The sequence below is a fragment of the Myiozetetes cayanensis genome, unplaced genomic scaffold (genome assembly GCF_022539395.1).
Source record: "Myiozetetes cayanensis isolate MyiCay16 unplaced genomic scaffold, myiCay2020 scf1, whole genome shotgun sequence".
In the NCBI taxonomy this organism is placed as follows: Eukaryota; Metazoa; Chordata; class Aves; order Passeriformes; family Tyrannidae; genus Myiozetetes; species Myiozetetes cayanensis.
In genome coordinates this window covers 41,367,151-41,383,614 of record NW_026086604.1, presented here as the reverse complement: position 1 = coordinate 41,383,614, position 16,464 = coordinate 41,367,151, and the positions used below count along the sequence as shown (strand labels likewise).

Sequence of the window (16,464 nt, the reverse complement as noted above, 5' to 3'; positions counted from 1 at the left end):
CCCTAAAGTGTATAGCTGCCATAGTAATGGGTACAATCTCCTGCTCTTTCTTAATAAATGTTTTCTTTAAGCTATTGAATTACTGAGCTTGGGTGGGATAAGATGAAACAGAATAATTTTTCTTGCATTTTTCTCAGCTCCCCCCTCACAGATAATACATTTAGTTCTTCTAAAGGAGTAATAAGCTGAAATAAATGGCGTGATGCAGCACATTCTGCTGAACTTGAAATGACTTGGCAATTCTGTGGTAGATAGAAAGAATGCACTGTGATATCAGATACCCCCAGCCAAGGAGAAATTGAGTCTTATTTAATGCTGAATCAGAATGGCTAGTGCCTTTTTTGAATTCCATGTAAAATCTAAAGGAATTGGATATTCTACCTGCACACAGCAAGAGATTAAGGCTAAATTTTTGGACAACAATTGACTCTGGAGCAAAACATACTGGTTGCTGCTGTTCGCCATGTTTCTATCTCTGAGGAGTTTGGTAGACATGAACTGCATGTTACCTTTGCATGTTGTTTATAGAACAAGATGAGAATCCTTATTTCATTGACAATATTTTACCTGGCTAAAGGAAAGGTTTATGTTTCATCGTTTAGTAGACAGGTAGACATTAATGAGACTTTAACATTTACACCAGTATTATTAGCCCTACATCTTTATAGACATGTTCTGATTGTTGAAAGTTTTGTCTCCTAATTTTTATGGAGAAGCATTTTTTGGCATCTTACAAAAGGTTCCATTTTAGCAGGAATGTATCTTTAAAATATCTGTTCCAGTTGGAAACTCACTTTTTTTGTGACCAAAACAATCACTGAAGTATTAATTGTATTTTGGGGGATACGTGGAGGATGTAGGAAGATGTGGAAAAACAAGAGGGACAAATGTCAGCTCTTCCCCGTAAAGGAGAGTTGAAGGTGGAAACAGGGACAAAGTTGGAGGGATTGTACAAGAGACAGCCTAACATTGATATCCAAAGATGCTGAAATTATGAAAGTATTGGTAAGCACCTGGAGGATAATAAACCAACAAGAAACAACCACCATGGACCTGTCAAGAACAAATTTATGTCAAACCTAACTAATGTATTTCATTGACAGGATAACTGGTTCAGTGGGTAAAAAAGAAGCAGCAGCAATGATACAGGTTGACTCTAAGAGAACTTTTGGCATAGTCCCAGATGACATAGAAGTACCTGAAGAAAATATGGACATGGGGAAATTAGTGTAAGACCAACACTGAAAATCAGTAATCACATTTTGAGAAGTTTACTGTCATTCTAGGAGGAGGACATGCCAGATGGGATTCTTGAAGGCTATCCTAAATCCTAGACACTATGCACTATTTCATGTAATGACCTAATGGGAGTATTAGAGTGATTGTATACAATTTGTAGATGGTACAAAGGTTGATATAGTTCTGGGAAGGAGTGCTTGGGGAGCAGTTTCTAAGTGAAAAAAAAAGGGCTCAGTTGCAATGGTAGTAATTGATTTCCAAATGATCTGTGGAAGGAAGCAAATAATCAAATAAAAGATGGAGCATAATTGGATGGACAGAAATATTTTAACAGAGGACTTAGCAGTTGCAGTGAACCACAAACTAACTGAAGTCAGCAGTATGATTGTTAGATTGCATTTGACCCTGGAATGTCATGTGCAAAGCCATTAAAACTCATTCCCTGGAGATGGAGACATCTGCCTGGAGGTTTGCACCCAGTGTAGGGCAAAAGCACAGGACAGATATGCTAACCAGCATGACGGAGGAGACACTCAGACATCAGAAAAGCATAGAAAACATAACTCGTGAGAAGAGGTTGGAAGATATAAGTTTGCTTAATCAACTGAGAAGGAGAAGGACATTGATAGACATGGTATCACTTGCTCAGTGAGTAATGTTTACTTACCTGTCTCTCCATCCTAACTTATGTTTCTGGAGCATAAGAGAGGAGAACTTAGAGGGGGCATCACACCAGATGGTTGGAGAGCAAGACACAAAATCTACTCTAGAGTCTTTGGTCTCCCATTGTGGCAACATATTTATCTTTATTTTAACAACCAAAAGGTGCATTTTTGGCTGAAATGGCACACCCCTTGAATGCATTTTCCTTCTGTAACTGGGAAGAAAATGTGGAAAACATATCCCTCTAGATGGCATGGAGCATGTTTATATGCATGAATATTGCCTCAGTGGAAGCACAACACTCATAAGTAGCATGCTGATGGGCAGAGAAATGTGAAGCAAGCATTTTTCCTTGTTGTACAGTACAGCATTTCATTCAGGTATCTTCCAGATTTATTATAAATCAATAGGCTTGAGTTCTTATGACACACTTTGGTCCCATTCTTTTCGAACCCCTACTGCCAACCTTAGCTTCTCAAAAGGAAGGGAATGGCATATATCTTGTCTCACTGAATTCCTTCTTTGTCCTAATATTAAAGATTTTGATCTTCAGTCCATCAGAGACACATCTGCTCAGATTTATCATGCATCACATTTGTGCAACATCACGTGCCTTTCCACACACACACAGTTCCATACACCCCTGGATGTGCAGGTGCACGAGCATGCTCATGCACCCATGAGGTGCCAAAACAAAAAATAAAGGTGAATAATTTTTAAAAAGAAGAAAGTAAAATATAATTTTGTTTTGCTTTGTTGCTTTTTAAACCAAAAATGCTACAGCGTGAAAGACAAATTAACATTTCAATCTCTCCCATTTTTAGCCAGTTTTATCTTATTAATCATTATTAATTATTACTAAATTATTATTAAATCTTATTTAAGCATTGGGAAAGGTGCAGTTACTTCAATTCATTAAGTGTTATAGTTGGGGGAAAAATATGTGTTTGATGAACAATATAGTATTTTAAATCAACAGAAGAAGAGTACTTCTGAAAATTAAACTGCTGTATCCCATCACTGCATCTAAATAAAAGTATTTCTGTAGATTATTGAAACTATCCTCTGGTAACTGTGGAGAAAAGCAATTTAGGTGTTATGGTGTAGCTTTTCCAGCTTGAAAGCGGCATTTGAGATGGTGTTTTTCTCAGACTCCATCTGGAAACTGCACAAGTCTTCATCTCTCCATTAGTGAGAGACACACATTTTGTTTGTCTTTTCTGTAGTGAAGGTTTTATAGTTTGCTTTGGAGAACAGGAGGGGAAATTCATAATTCGTGATTTTGCATTTCCTAAAGTTTTCTAAAATTTCTTTAAAGCTTCTATTGATTTTTTCATTCAGTCCAGAGCACTTGAATGAGTTTCTCCAAACTCTGTTCTGTAATGAATTTCAGACATCACTGTTTACCCTCTTCTTAGTTTTCCTGTCTTATTAACTAGCTCTCCTTCCAAGAATACTGAAGTAGAGCAGAGCAAACTGCTGGCTAGGGCTGCTCCAGCTTTCTTGAAAGGCAAAGGGTAAGTTAAAGAGAGAATGTGTTCATAGCTTGCACTAACAAAGCTAAACCAAAACCTTTTCCCCTATCCCTCTCATTTTTACTGTATTCTGTAAACATCTTTCCTGAAAAAATTTTGATAACCAATTAATCCAGTGAGCTAAGTAGAGCATGTTTAAATATATTCGTGTACACCTGGATGTGTGAGGTCTTGATCAGACATTTCCAAGCAAATGTAGCTTGTGGATTCAGTATGTCAATCATGTGTGTTACATATCGATATTTAGTGTTTATATGCAATACATAGTATATTAAAATAAATAATACTGACCTCACAATTTGCTGTATTTTATAATAAATAGTACTGTACAGCCCAGTCCCTGGCCCAATCTGGCATCTCACTGATTTCTGAGGCTGGCTCTGTCATCAAGTGGGATATTACCATCCTATGTCACTAAATACTAAATATATAAATTACAATAACAACAAAGCAGTTAATTTCTGCACGTGGTGCGTTGTTTCTTGGGGCTTTTTTCTTTCCTTCTCTAAAAACACTTAGGTGTTCATTCCTAAGTTCCCATTTCACAATCTCACTTGCTCCTGCTTTCTCTGTTTATCCCTCTGTCTGTCCGTATCACACCCTCTGTGCCCCGACCCTGTTCCAGGTTACAGTACAGCCTCGATGTTGCAGACAGGCTGGCTGATGAACATGTGCTCATCGGGCTGTATGTCAACATGCTACAGAGCAACCCCGCACGGTTAGTGCAGGTTTGGCACCTTTGGGGGGCCCAGGAAAGGGATGTGGATCAGCCAAATGCTCTCTCTCTTTCCTCCTGGCTACAAGCTCTTTGGGAGCACTAGCCTAAAGGGAATGTGTATGAATATGGGGTATGTCCTCCCAAAGTTGGTGGATTCTGGCAGTCCCTGTTCTCCTCTCTAGTGATGTTAGCAAGGTATTGCTAAGTATTGCAAATAATTGCTTAGATGATTTGGGAAGTTGTGCTCTAGGCAGCGCAGGGCTCGGTGGAGGTACAGAAATCCTCACACAGAGATGATTACCAAGTCTGTGTTTTCAAGGTATTAATTTTTGAGGTGATACATAATTTGTAGCTTCACCTTCCTTGAAAGTAAAAAATGGTAATAGTACATAAATAAAGATGATAATTTGCTTGTTAACCTAGTGAAAGAAGTTTGTTTTTATTTTTACATATGTCAGGCATTGTCTTTAAATCCGCCTGATGTCTGCATTATTTGAATCTTGCATATCACTTTTCCCTTATCTCATTCAGACTCAAGGGTGTCTTGAACATAGTTCATTGTTTCTGCTGGAGTGATTATGGAGCATTGTCTACTAAACACACCAGCTATCCTGGCACTTGAATAGTGGCATTGCAGCGGGCCACACAAGGAAGGGGAAATGCTGGCTGCCCTCTCAAAGTGCAACAGAACTCTAGACTTTGCAGCCCTGTAGCAGCAAGGTGGTGGGCAGGGTGGTATATGACCCTAGAAAATGTGGTGCTAAGCAGAAAACTGTACAGTGTTTCTAGCAAAACTATGCTCAGGAGGATTATTTTGCTCAGTTCAGTTTCCAGTACTGCTACTGCAGAATATTTCCCACGTTAGGAGAAAGTCTCCATTTACTCTAGTATATAAAAAGCAACAAGCAACTTCATTTGGGAGAGTGAATGCAATGGTTCTCTGCAGTCTTACAAAATTCACTTATTTGTGTAGTTCCTGTTGAAAATGGGAGAAATTTGTCCTACCCAGTGGAACAAAGTGTCTCCCTCCATTGTTCTGGATCTGCTTCTTCACTCTGTAGCCCTCTGGAATGTGCCAGTAGGGGGGGGAAGCAAACTAGTTTTTAGTGAGGAAAATGAAGACCATTTACTCAAAACAAAAGCACTTTCAAGAGGAATCTCATTCCTGAAGAAACACGTACAGAAAGCAGGCTTGTGGAGGAGTATTTACACTGTGATTGTGAAAGCAAACTCTTGGGGGCATGGGTATAGAGCAGTCCTTGCCCATCTGTGATCGAGGGCAGGAGTGCACTACCAGTCAGTCTAGTTTGACAGGGAGAAGAAAATCTGACCCTGTCAACCACAAGTGACTTATTTTGATATGGTTGTTCAAGAGGCGAGCAAAGAATGGACATGGTTTAGGGTAATTCTTTATGGTAGGCTGGTTTGTCAGGCATGGCATCTTGGATGCCACATCTGTGATTTATTTAGCTTCAGTGAGGTCCACCAGTTCCCCACCAGATCTCTTTGTGGATGTCTAGCCTTATATTTCCCATTTTCATCCTCTAAATTTTATTCTATATATTCTGACCTGTTCCCTCAAGGTCTTGGGCCAACCTCACCAAGTCATAGTACATTTGTACCCAAATATGTACATACAAATCATCTGCCATAACACCTAACGTGTTGATTTTGAGGAATGAATGGAGAGTGAGTGATAATGGACTTAATCATTTAAAAAAACTGATACAAAGCATAGTACATAACATCTGATTACTAACATTAAATCACTGCAGTCACCACATCCTGATGAGAAACAGTCTCAGTTATTTGTGTAATTAGATATTGACAGAAACATAACGAAGAGGGACAGCAGTCTTAGTCACGTGTCAGACCGTGCTGCATTGCCATTTACTGCTTTGTTGGTAGAGACTGCTGGTAGAGAAATGGAATGGTTACATTTTGGTAAAGACAAGAACAAAGTCTTGCCATCCTGAAGTTCCTGTGTGAAGCCAGTTTCCAGGACAGGTAGGTGAGGCCTCTGCAGGAGGCTCAGCTGCTGCATCTCTCATAGTCTCGAGGCAAAGCTGAACTCCTCCTGTCCATGCCCTGAAGCAGCAAGATGCAGTTTGCTCAAAACCCACACAACTGTGTTAGGATTGTGCTGAGTTCAATCTATTTCACCCTGCATCTTAAGAAGATTTGGTAACCTGAGTAAAGCCTGTACTTAACCATAATCAGGTAGCTTATGATGTAGGGGAGGCTGCAGCTGGCCAGCTCTGCTGTGGAATCTGTCTGCAAAATACCACTTGTACATATCCAGACGTGCCATTACATGTTTTCAAGTTCTTCTGGCAGCCAAAGATAAAAAGAGGAATGCTTGTAGCTGGACCTTTATCTGTAAGAAAAACCTGCAGAAATACCTTGTCAGCATAATACATAAAATTACCCTAAGAACTACATAGTAACACTTCAAAACAAAACTGGTTTTGGATTTTTTAGATACTGAGTCAAGCTAATTTATAGTAGCTAATTATCAGTCCAATATAGCCCAGTATAACTTTTTTCCTATTTCAAGTGCAGCTAGTATTTATATTTTGAATTTTGGGGGGAGGGGGGGTAAAAGTAGTTTAATTAATTTTTAAGTGCTTATTTTTATTTTTAATCTGCAGTTATTTGATACTGCAATTAAAAGTACAAGTTCTCCTTTCCATCCACCACAAGCTAATAAGCTACTTAAGGGTTTTTTAGAAGCCAGTACTCCGGAGCAAATTAAGCAACAAGAAAAATAATTAATTCATTATTTATAGTAACTGTATGGGTAGGAAATGTGTGCCTTAGCCAGATGTTTTGAACAGTTTAATTGTAAAGCCTGGTTTAATATGTAAAACCAGTATCCAATATTTACTGTAGTTCATCTTTAGTGTCTGATTCTAGAAAAGTACTTTTAACTGCAAATAGTTTTCACTTTTGTGAGTTAGGGACTTTGCCTAGTTTTGAACATTAATTCCACATATTTCAGTCTTTTCAGGTGCAGAAGAAAATAAGATCAAATATATTAAAAGTAGGAGGTTGTTTTGGTTCCACAGAAGGCTCTTTTCTGGGTGTGGTGGGTCCTATTTCTGTACTATAAAAGTGCCATGCTACTCCATGGAATTTTTAAAATGTTCATTAAGGGGGCATTCACAACAACTAACTGTAGCTAAGAAGGTTCGTCTCATCTTCCCTTAAAAGGGGAAAAACATTCAGAGACCAGCTGCTACAGAGGAAATCCACAGACATTTGGTCCCCTTGAGTTGAGTTAGTTTTTATGATTATACCCCCATAGCTGAGTGTTATTAACATTTTGGTGGTAAAGTCTTGGTGATTCTAAAGTAAATGGCAAATTAACAATAGCAGAGGGCTCAGATGATATGTCTCAGTTTAAAGTGCCTCAAAACCAGGCCAAATTTGAAAGTGTCGCGGTTAAACACTCCTCAGAATACATTTGATATGGTTTTTATTGGTTTTACAGCCCTGGGGCTTGGAAACCTACCCTTTGTCTGTAATATCTGTTTATTTATGAAGCTAAGGTTTGTAGAATAAGAGCACATTATGAAGACCACATTAATATCTCTACTGCAAAAATTTCACAAGAGACTTTCCAAACCAGTAGTGGCATAGTTTTAAGATCAGCAGGGAACATCCATATCAACAATTGCAGGGTGTCTACTGCAGAACAGGCTGGTTTGACATGTCTAAAGCCTGAGAAATAGCAAAGATCCTCCAGTGTCACTCCTTTGCTCACAGGCTATCCTATTTTTCCTCCTTTGAGATACCTTTTTTGTGGATCTCCCTTAGACCATAGAAGTCCTACAGTACAGGTGATAATACTGGATATTCATTCTACATCTGAGTGGTGATAGATGCCAGACCAATTATTGCTAATAATTATAAAGTCTTTAAAGAAATGGTCACTACTGGAGAAGCAGCATTCTCAGTGTTTAATGTTTTTAAGAAAGAAGAAGCAGTAGGATATTTGTATGCAAAATGTTCAGTTTCTTTCAAAAGGCTGCCTGAATCATTCTCTTGAGGGTCCCAAATTCTGCACAAATATTCATAATATTTAATGGTTATGTGTATGATTGTCATACTGTTTCATTGTATGACTGTCCATGAGGTTACTGAAGTAAACCAGAAGTGAATTATGGCAAATCAGAACTCTGAGACATAAAAGTTATGTCCGTCAAGGATAATGCTGCTGTGCATACCTCTGTGCTTAACGGTCACACAGAATAGTTTTATTCTGGAACTAAATTTATCTCAAGACATTGAAATTTAATTTAGAGAGCTTTGGTGCTAGTTATTTGCATTCATAGACCTGTTTTGACGCACTGCTACATCTATTTTATGTCACCCACCTACGCATCAGTACATATCAAATACATTAAATACAAGTAAGAATCAAAACGCTGCAGTGGTTTGGTTCATTCAGTATAGCCATTGTCTCAGGGTTTAACTCACATCTCAGAACTATGGTGCAGATTGTGTTATGCCAACTAGTGGAACAATATTCAATTTTTCCAGGATAGATAATATGGCTGCACATCGCTGTAAAAAGGAGGATTGATGCTGAACGATTGCTGGCTTTACAACCATCTGTTAGGATGCAGTGTTTTAGTCATTATGGTAAAATTAAAAATTTAATAAACTGTCATGAAAGTAACCCTTATTACCTGGTTTACATAATTTTATGTGTCTGCAAGAGTTGCTTGCCCCTTTCTTTGTCTGCATGACATGTCAGTACAGTAAGCATGAGTATGTAAGAAGCAGAACTGTATAAATTTAGAAAAATTCCTTTAGCTTGGGTCTTTTCAGAAAGTAGATTGGTTATCCCACAAGAATCTGAGTAAGCATAAAATTAAGCTATATATGTAACAAAAGAACAAAAATCAAAAAGTCAGTGTCCATCTACCTCCAGAAGTCTTGTGTGCAGTCTGCAGCACAAGCTTTGCTTACACAGAACTTCTCTGTGTCTCACTTTTCAGAGCTTTACTGTTTTTCTAAACTTCATGTTTGTGGTCTCACAAGTTATTGTCAGAATGAGAAAAAGATGATGTTTGTCTCTTTTCTTTTACATCAATAAACCGTAACAAATCCACATGACACCCAACTTTAGTTTAATGATCAGTGAGTATCAACCACTAGCCATTTTTCAAACATAACATTTAAATCCCAGCAGATTTAATCAAGCTAACCAAAAGATGCCCATTGTAGTTCCTTGAGTTACACAGGGACATGAACTCACCGAGAAATTTTGGAGAAGTATTTCCTTTTCCTTTTAAAGATGTCAGTTCTTCAAAAGCAGGGCTTTTTTCACAAGTTTCCTCTGGAAGGCTTTTCAAGTTCAAGATACAATTTCTGGGCAAAATCAGGATAAAATCCCATGCCCAGAGCAATTCTTGTTTTGCACACTTTTTTGAAATATGAAGCTCATTTCACCAGCAACCAATTGCATACCCTCAAGAGCCCATGGTCAGGGAGGTGTGTGCCCATCTCCCTTCAGCCAAAAAAACATCATACAGTTGCCAAGGAATAAGAAGGTCAGACTTACCTCTGTCTGGGACAGTCTGCAGTCTGTCTTGTACTCTGCACAGAAAAGCATTCTTCTCTTCCTAGGGGCTTCATTTTTTTTGTCTTCTGTATACTAGAATTACTGAAGTGTAGGATTTTAAAGCCCAGGATTATCCAGGATCAACTAAGTCCTCTTCAAATTTGTGATTATGTCAGTTCAGTAGTTTTAATGGTTCTCTGCAAACTTAAAAATGTTTAGAAATAGTAAAGGTGCTCACTATATTACCTTTTTCCTGCTCATGTAACCAAATAATAGCCTCCCATTTAAAATAAGGACAGCTGGAAAGATATTTACCTGAGAGAAGTATTTGCATTTTATATTCTTAGGGGGAGAAAAAAATAATAAGGTGCAGTATTTTAAAGGAATTCAGTATATTTGCTCTTTAGTTTCTTACACTTTCTGAACTCAAGATTTGATTGGAGATGTCTAGTCTCCATTGGAGATTCTGCAACTGTGACTGAAGTCCATCATACTTGGTGCTAGTAGACTCCTGAATCCTGCCAGCAGGAGTTGTCTCCAAGTTAGAGTGAGTCCAAGTCTGGGATCAGTGGTGATATATAAGTTGCAATGTTTTAAAGCAATTCAGATATTTGCTTTTCAGTTTTTACACTTTTTCATCAGTCATGCAGTTCTCTGAAATCTTACTCCCAAATATCAAGAAACCAATAATAAGAGAAAAAGTCTGATTATAAATTCCTGGATCAGTGATCCCAAACAGTGGTCCATGAGGCCTTGTTAAGTGCCCTGCAAAACTGTCCTAAATACTGTTTTCTGTTGCAAATCTGACAAAGTTTCTAAAATTTTTCTCAACAAACACTGAGGTTCCCACTAATCCACTGTCCAAAAAGTAATCTCTCTTCCAGGCGATATGACAAACATGACATATAAAATTATTGCTGACTGGTGGTCCTAACCACCTCCCACCCCTTTTTGGGCAGAGTAAGTCTGCAAGTTGCATCTCGCACTGCCTTGGCCAGGGTTTGCAGACTGCTGCTGTTTCCCCCTAAGGGAAGGTGCTGCGTGGCCCCTAAAGCTGATCCTCCCAGGCTTTACCCTCCCCCTTCTCCCTTTTGCTCAGTTAACATCTGCCATTGTCTAATTTGGTGACATTTTGCTTCTGAGTTCTGTAAGGAGGGGCTATGAGATGATGGTGTGAGAGAGCAGTGGTCATTTTTACTGTGTATAAACATGTCTTCCCTCCTTCCCCCCCCACCCCACCCCTGAGCAGCGTGCTCGACAGCGCAAGTCGCCTGGATGAAGAACATAAGCTGATCGCCAGGTATGCAGCAAGGCTGGCAGCAGAAACTTCTTCATCAGTAAGTGTTATAATTAAAGGAAGGTACTTTCCTTCTGTCATGTTCTAGGGGCTTGGCAAGATCAGGAAAATTGCATCTGACAGTCTAATGATTAATGGATTATTTTTCCCTGTCCTTTTCATCAGAGGCTGTTATGCTTTAGTAATAACATTTTTATGCCATCCATTTAAACCAAAGAATCCACATACTAATGCATATAATCTATATACTAATGCAATGGTATTTAAATAATTACATCAAAAAGAATCTGACATCTTGAACTCAGGAAAGACTAGAAAATACTGTCTGGACTAGTTTGGTTAAAGGTTAATGATTTACTGCAGTGGAAAAATGGGTGGTGAATCCATTTAACTCTCTAGTTCAAATATCAGAGCCACTAGGGCCCTAAGTACTAAGGATTTTAAAGAACGTTCTTCAGCAGGATGACTGTAATGACCCCCTGCATTAGCCCTGGCTCCCATTTTCATTTCAGAGCGATGATTATTCTGCTCTATGTATCCCAAGATAGAAGGTGATGACAGGCTAAAACCTCACTAACTGCATTCAGGAACAAGAGAGAATGAAGCAGGAACCTAATCAAAGTATATAAAATCTTAAATGGTACACATAAGGTCAACCTAGTTACTTTTTTTCCATCTCAGCCCATTTGGTAGAACAAGGGACCATAAATGATGGTTAAGTGAAAAGCAGCTGGTACAGAGTGCCCAGAAACATTTTCACACAGACATTTACACTGCAGGGTCAATTGAAAGGGTGAAATTGGGCACCACAGTTCATGTAAAGACAGTGATTAACACTCATGCCATGAGAAGACAAATATGCTGCCCCATGCAGCTGTCTGTCATGGAAGATTTCAGACTACCTGCAGCTACGTGGGGAGAGAAGGGTGCTCCTACTCTGCCAGCCAAGCCAAAATCAGTCCTTTCCAGAGGTGTTTCAAATTTAAGGTAACCTGTAGGTGATGGTGCTGTTTCTGAAGGACAGTAATCCTTTATGGGAACAAGATTTCTCATTAATAACATCCCTGGGTAAAAACTGGTTGAAATCAGTTGTGTACAACATGTGTCCTCAATATGGGGGAAAACTTTGGAAACAATATAAATAGAGCTGGTTTGAAGGAAAATACTGAGTTTCTCATTGCCATTCATCTGTGCTCTTTGAACAAAAGAGACAGAAGGAAAAGGAAAGGTTTCTGTATACAGAAATCTTTCCAAGCACAAGAGTGGCACCAGAACAGGAGCACAGTGGAAATTTTTAAAGCTTTACTGATGGCCATTCTGGTTTTTAAGGAACAAAGTCTATTAATAACAGTGGGCATTCAGGGTAAAGATCCTGATTCCTCCTGTATCAGTCATGACATCCACCAGCTTGTATCATTTCACCTTTATGCACTGTTCTGCTTCCCTGTGGCTGAAGTGTTAATAGGAAAATAGTTAATAGTTTTTCTGTTAACAGAAAAAATAGTATATGGTTCCAGGAAAAATATACTGTCCTTTCCTCACAGACAGTCCTAACCTTTGTCAGATTCATTAGGCTATTGAGATGTATCTTCACCCTTTTTGAGGGTCCACCTCCTAGAGAAGGAAATGCCTGGCATCACATAAAGTAGGGCTCCAGGGTTACACTTCACAGGGCTTTCTACGGTGAGGAACACTCATATCGCAGCAGTAACTCAGCAGGGTATTTTTAAATGTCTGATTCTTTCAGGGTGGAGTTAGAAATAAATGGATATCTTTGGTAGCTGTGAAACTTAAATGTCTGTGTTGTCATTGATACAATACTGAAATACAGGAGTGAGAATAGGGAAAATGGTAACTGGTTATTGTTAATGAACATGGAAAAAGAGAGCATAGTCCAATGAATCTTTAGTGAGCACTGCCTAGTCTGGTAAGAAATTGTTTAATTCCCACCTCCTTTTATCGGAGGGAGGAAAGGTTTTGCTGTACCTGAAGGACTGGGGAAAGAGGTTTTCTGAAGTATCATCAGAGCGTATAGGAATATTTGGCCAAATGGGTCACACAACCAGGCTGAAAACTGACTACAGCTTTCAAACTGAGTGTAAAGCCATAGTTTCAAGAGAGTAAAACATCACTGCACTGGAAACACATCCCCTTCTTTTTGGAGGCAGACACTGGTTTTTGCTTCAGTGCATTCCTCTTGTCTGTAGCATCAAAATCAAGAGCCATGTTGCAGCAACTGCCTGCAGCAGTGCCATTGCCTTTTATGACTGGTTCAGAGGAAGCTCCTTGAAAAAGCAATGAATGACAGGATCGTAAACACTAGTCTTATTTACTCTAGCACTTACTCTGCTTTTACTAGCAATGGAGCCATACCGACATGAGCACAACATGGATGCTCTTTTTTTAGTGTAGGCAAGCCTGGTACTGCATTTTCTGTAAGCAGATTTCACAGAACAGATCTGTGTTGAACTCATTGGTGCATGCTGGCTATTCCTCTTTCAATGCAGCCTTCTCTGTTTTACAACAGCAGCAGAGTCAGCAGAGAGGAGCATCAGATATCTCCTTCACCATTGATGCAAACAAGCAACAAAGGCAGCTGATTGCAGAGCTTGAAAATAAAAACCGGTAAGCATCCCCAAAGTACCTGGTTTTGTTCAGTACCATATGTTTGTTTGTTTCTTAGCATTTTTTGCCACCTACACGCATACAACGTGCTTATACACGCGCATGCATCTCGCCCTACAAAAAGCACGGAGCACGAAAATAGCCACACAATATGACAAAGGCTTTGAAATCCATAGCTGCCCCATGTTTTCATAAGCATACTGTTCAATGACATGATATAATCATTGATACTTTACTGTTTGCAGCTGCTGTTTGTAAAGAGTTTAAAAAAAAAGCCTATCCTGTTTCAAAACCGGATTAACTTTCAGTCGGATCCTCTGTAGCCCTATAACATGAAATGATAAAAGGATCAGTCACGCTTGTAATGTTATGCTCCCCTGCTTTTATTTGGGAAAAACATGATTAAAGCTCTCCAGAACACAGTCTGCCTGCGAAAGGCTTACAGAAAGGTTAGCAGCAAGTTAGACTGCTGATCAAATGAGACAGGAGGTACAGATGCGATGGAGACTGAGAGACAGGGTCCAGGAGAAATAGGCCAGCCAGCCCCAAAAATGAGTGATGCCTATTTGTCAACAACAGAGAATTGGGCCCTGGGTATCAGACTGCCTGATGCCATGAAACGTATGGCAGCAGAGCTCTGCTTTTAGTGCTGGACTGTAAAACAGAGGCCAGCCCAGACCAGATGGTTTCCTATTCCAAACTCTTCACTGCCTTCTGTCACCGTGTAATGAGCACCACCAGCTCCGGTCTCGATTTGTCTTTCATAGTTCAAGGCTGCCTCTTGACCGTCTGCTGTCCAGCACATTGTGAAGAAGAGACAAAATTCACAAAGGTTTCTACCTTCTGCTGTAAAGCTTTGTATTAGCCTTTTGACAGCACTCCAGAGCTGACAAGCCAGTCGTAACAAGACCTATTAAAGTGCTTCTTTGTGAATTGTTGACTGCTCTCACATCTCTATTTACACTAAAAGTATTTTTAAGTGCCAAATGTTTTGTCTCATACTCAAGAACGGCCAGAAAGGTTATTTTAATTTTTGTTAAGTTCCTGAAGTGCTTGAAATGTTCATGGTGAAGAATTAGAAGGGAGCAATTCAGTTAATCTTAGAGCCGTTTCGTGTCTACCTCTGATTTTTGGGGGTCTCGAAGAAATATTTCCCTTTATGGCAAAATCTTAAGAGTTTGTTTAAAAAACATCCAGAGCTCTCTTCTATTGCTGAGAGCTTCTTTGGTTGGTTGCAGCCCAGTCATTTTATCTACATCTACATTGATGAAAAGCTACATACAGTCATACTTTTTCTCCTCTTACGATGGTCAGTGAGCTGGTTTGGTGGAAAATTACTGACTTGTAGTCTTCTGCTTACTCTCCTCCCCAAGAGAAATCCTACAGGAGATCCAGAGGCTGCGACTTGAACATGAGCAAGCATCTCAGCCCACACCAGAGAAGGCACAACAAAATCCCACTCTCCTTGCAGAGCTCCGGCTGCTGAGGTAAGTCCGCAGAACCTCTGGCCATGACACAGGCCAAAGAGGTATCCTCAATAAGAGACGAACCTTGCTTATGGTTTTGGGGGCTTTTTAAAGTAAGTAGAACCTGTGTGTACTCTTTCTCCATTTTTTAGTGCAGCCTGTTGTCCTGGAAGTAATTAAGCTTATGCTTTGAACTGCATGCATGAGGAATCTCACATATTACACATCTACATTAGATTAAGAATGTGCATTAGTGTTTGTAGAGTTAGAGGCCTTAGCTCATTTGCAATAGGTCCCCAAAGCCTTGACCAGATGCCATTAATCATATAGGGAAAAATGTTCTGTCAGAACAAACGCCTTTAAGAAGGCTTTCGTTAATGCTGAAGAAAATACAGAGCTACATGAAAATGCAGCCAGAATTAGGTGTTAATTTTTGGAAATTCTCCCCCAAGTGTTGAACTCTAAGGAGAGGTCAGTTCTCTTTATGCTGCAAAAACAGGATACAGAATGATGCTCCTTATCACATGGGAGGTGAGGAGTAGCATCATCTGCAGCAGTTGAAGATTTAGGGGATCATTTCTCCAGTTATCCTACTCAAGCTAAAAACATTGATATCAATGTGTCTGCATGTTAATTATGATACTCTACATGGATTTATTAATTGCCATGAATTGAAGAAATATAGTTGTCATTGGCCCAGATCCATAGGCTCTCTGAAAGTCTTGAAGTTCGTGTTGTGAGAGCCAGACAGAGAATCCAGTAAGAGCTATTCAAAATGCTTCATAGGAATAGAGAATAGGGTGTAAGCACTTGCTTTCCAATGAAACAATGCTAGTTTGCTCTGCCCCCATAGCAGTTCTTTCACGAGAAGACTAAAGAACACTGTTGGCTACTTAGCCACTCCTCACACAACTAATTCTTTAGTGGTCTGATTCATTTCAAAGGAAATTACTGTAAGAAATTGTGCTAAGTTTTTTTCTTTAGAAATACTTCATAGTGTTATTATGGCGTTTTCCACACTAAAATACTTTTCTGATTCACAAATAATTACATTTGCCCTCCAATCTGAAGACAAAATAGCTTCTTTTTTTCTATTAGTGATTTTAGTATGTAATTACTTCTAGATATCTACAGGCAAGTGACATTCTGTGAGACATATAAAACTGACTGTGATGAAAATGTGTACACTGTATGAAATATACCAGTAATGTAGCTCTTGTGCATCAAAGCTGAAGTCTATTTTCAGCAGGTTTAGGAGATTAACTTCCTATGTAGTTGATAAATAAAATTCAGTATACTTTAAAAAAAAATGATTGTGCAGTGTTAGCAGGCTGACTACCTAATTTTTC

At 39.2% G+C, this 16,464-nt stretch overlaps 1 protein-coding gene across 9 annotated transcripts in view; it reads left to right on the top strand.

The window, feature by feature from the left end:
• DTNA (dystrobrevin alpha) overlaps positions 1-16,464 on the top strand; it is a 234,015-nt gene that overhangs the window by 192,005 nt on the left and 25,546 nt on the right. For 6 of the 9 annotated variants that reach the window (XM_050330826.1, XM_050330818.1, XM_050330809.1 and 3 more), the window contains 3 exons: positions 10,977-11,064; positions 13,552-13,649; positions 15,023-15,136. In XM_050330826.1, coding sequence (XP_050186783.1) covers positions 10,977-11,064; positions 13,552-13,649; positions 15,023-15,136 — 300 coding nt within the window. Of the gene's footprint in view, positions 1-3,341; positions 3,420-4,062; positions 4,156-10,976; positions 11,065-13,551; positions 13,650-15,022; positions 15,137-16,464 lie in introns of all 9 variants that reach the window. The other 3 variants (XM_050330800.1, XM_050330776.1, XM_050330834.1) reach the window with 2 other exon arrangements.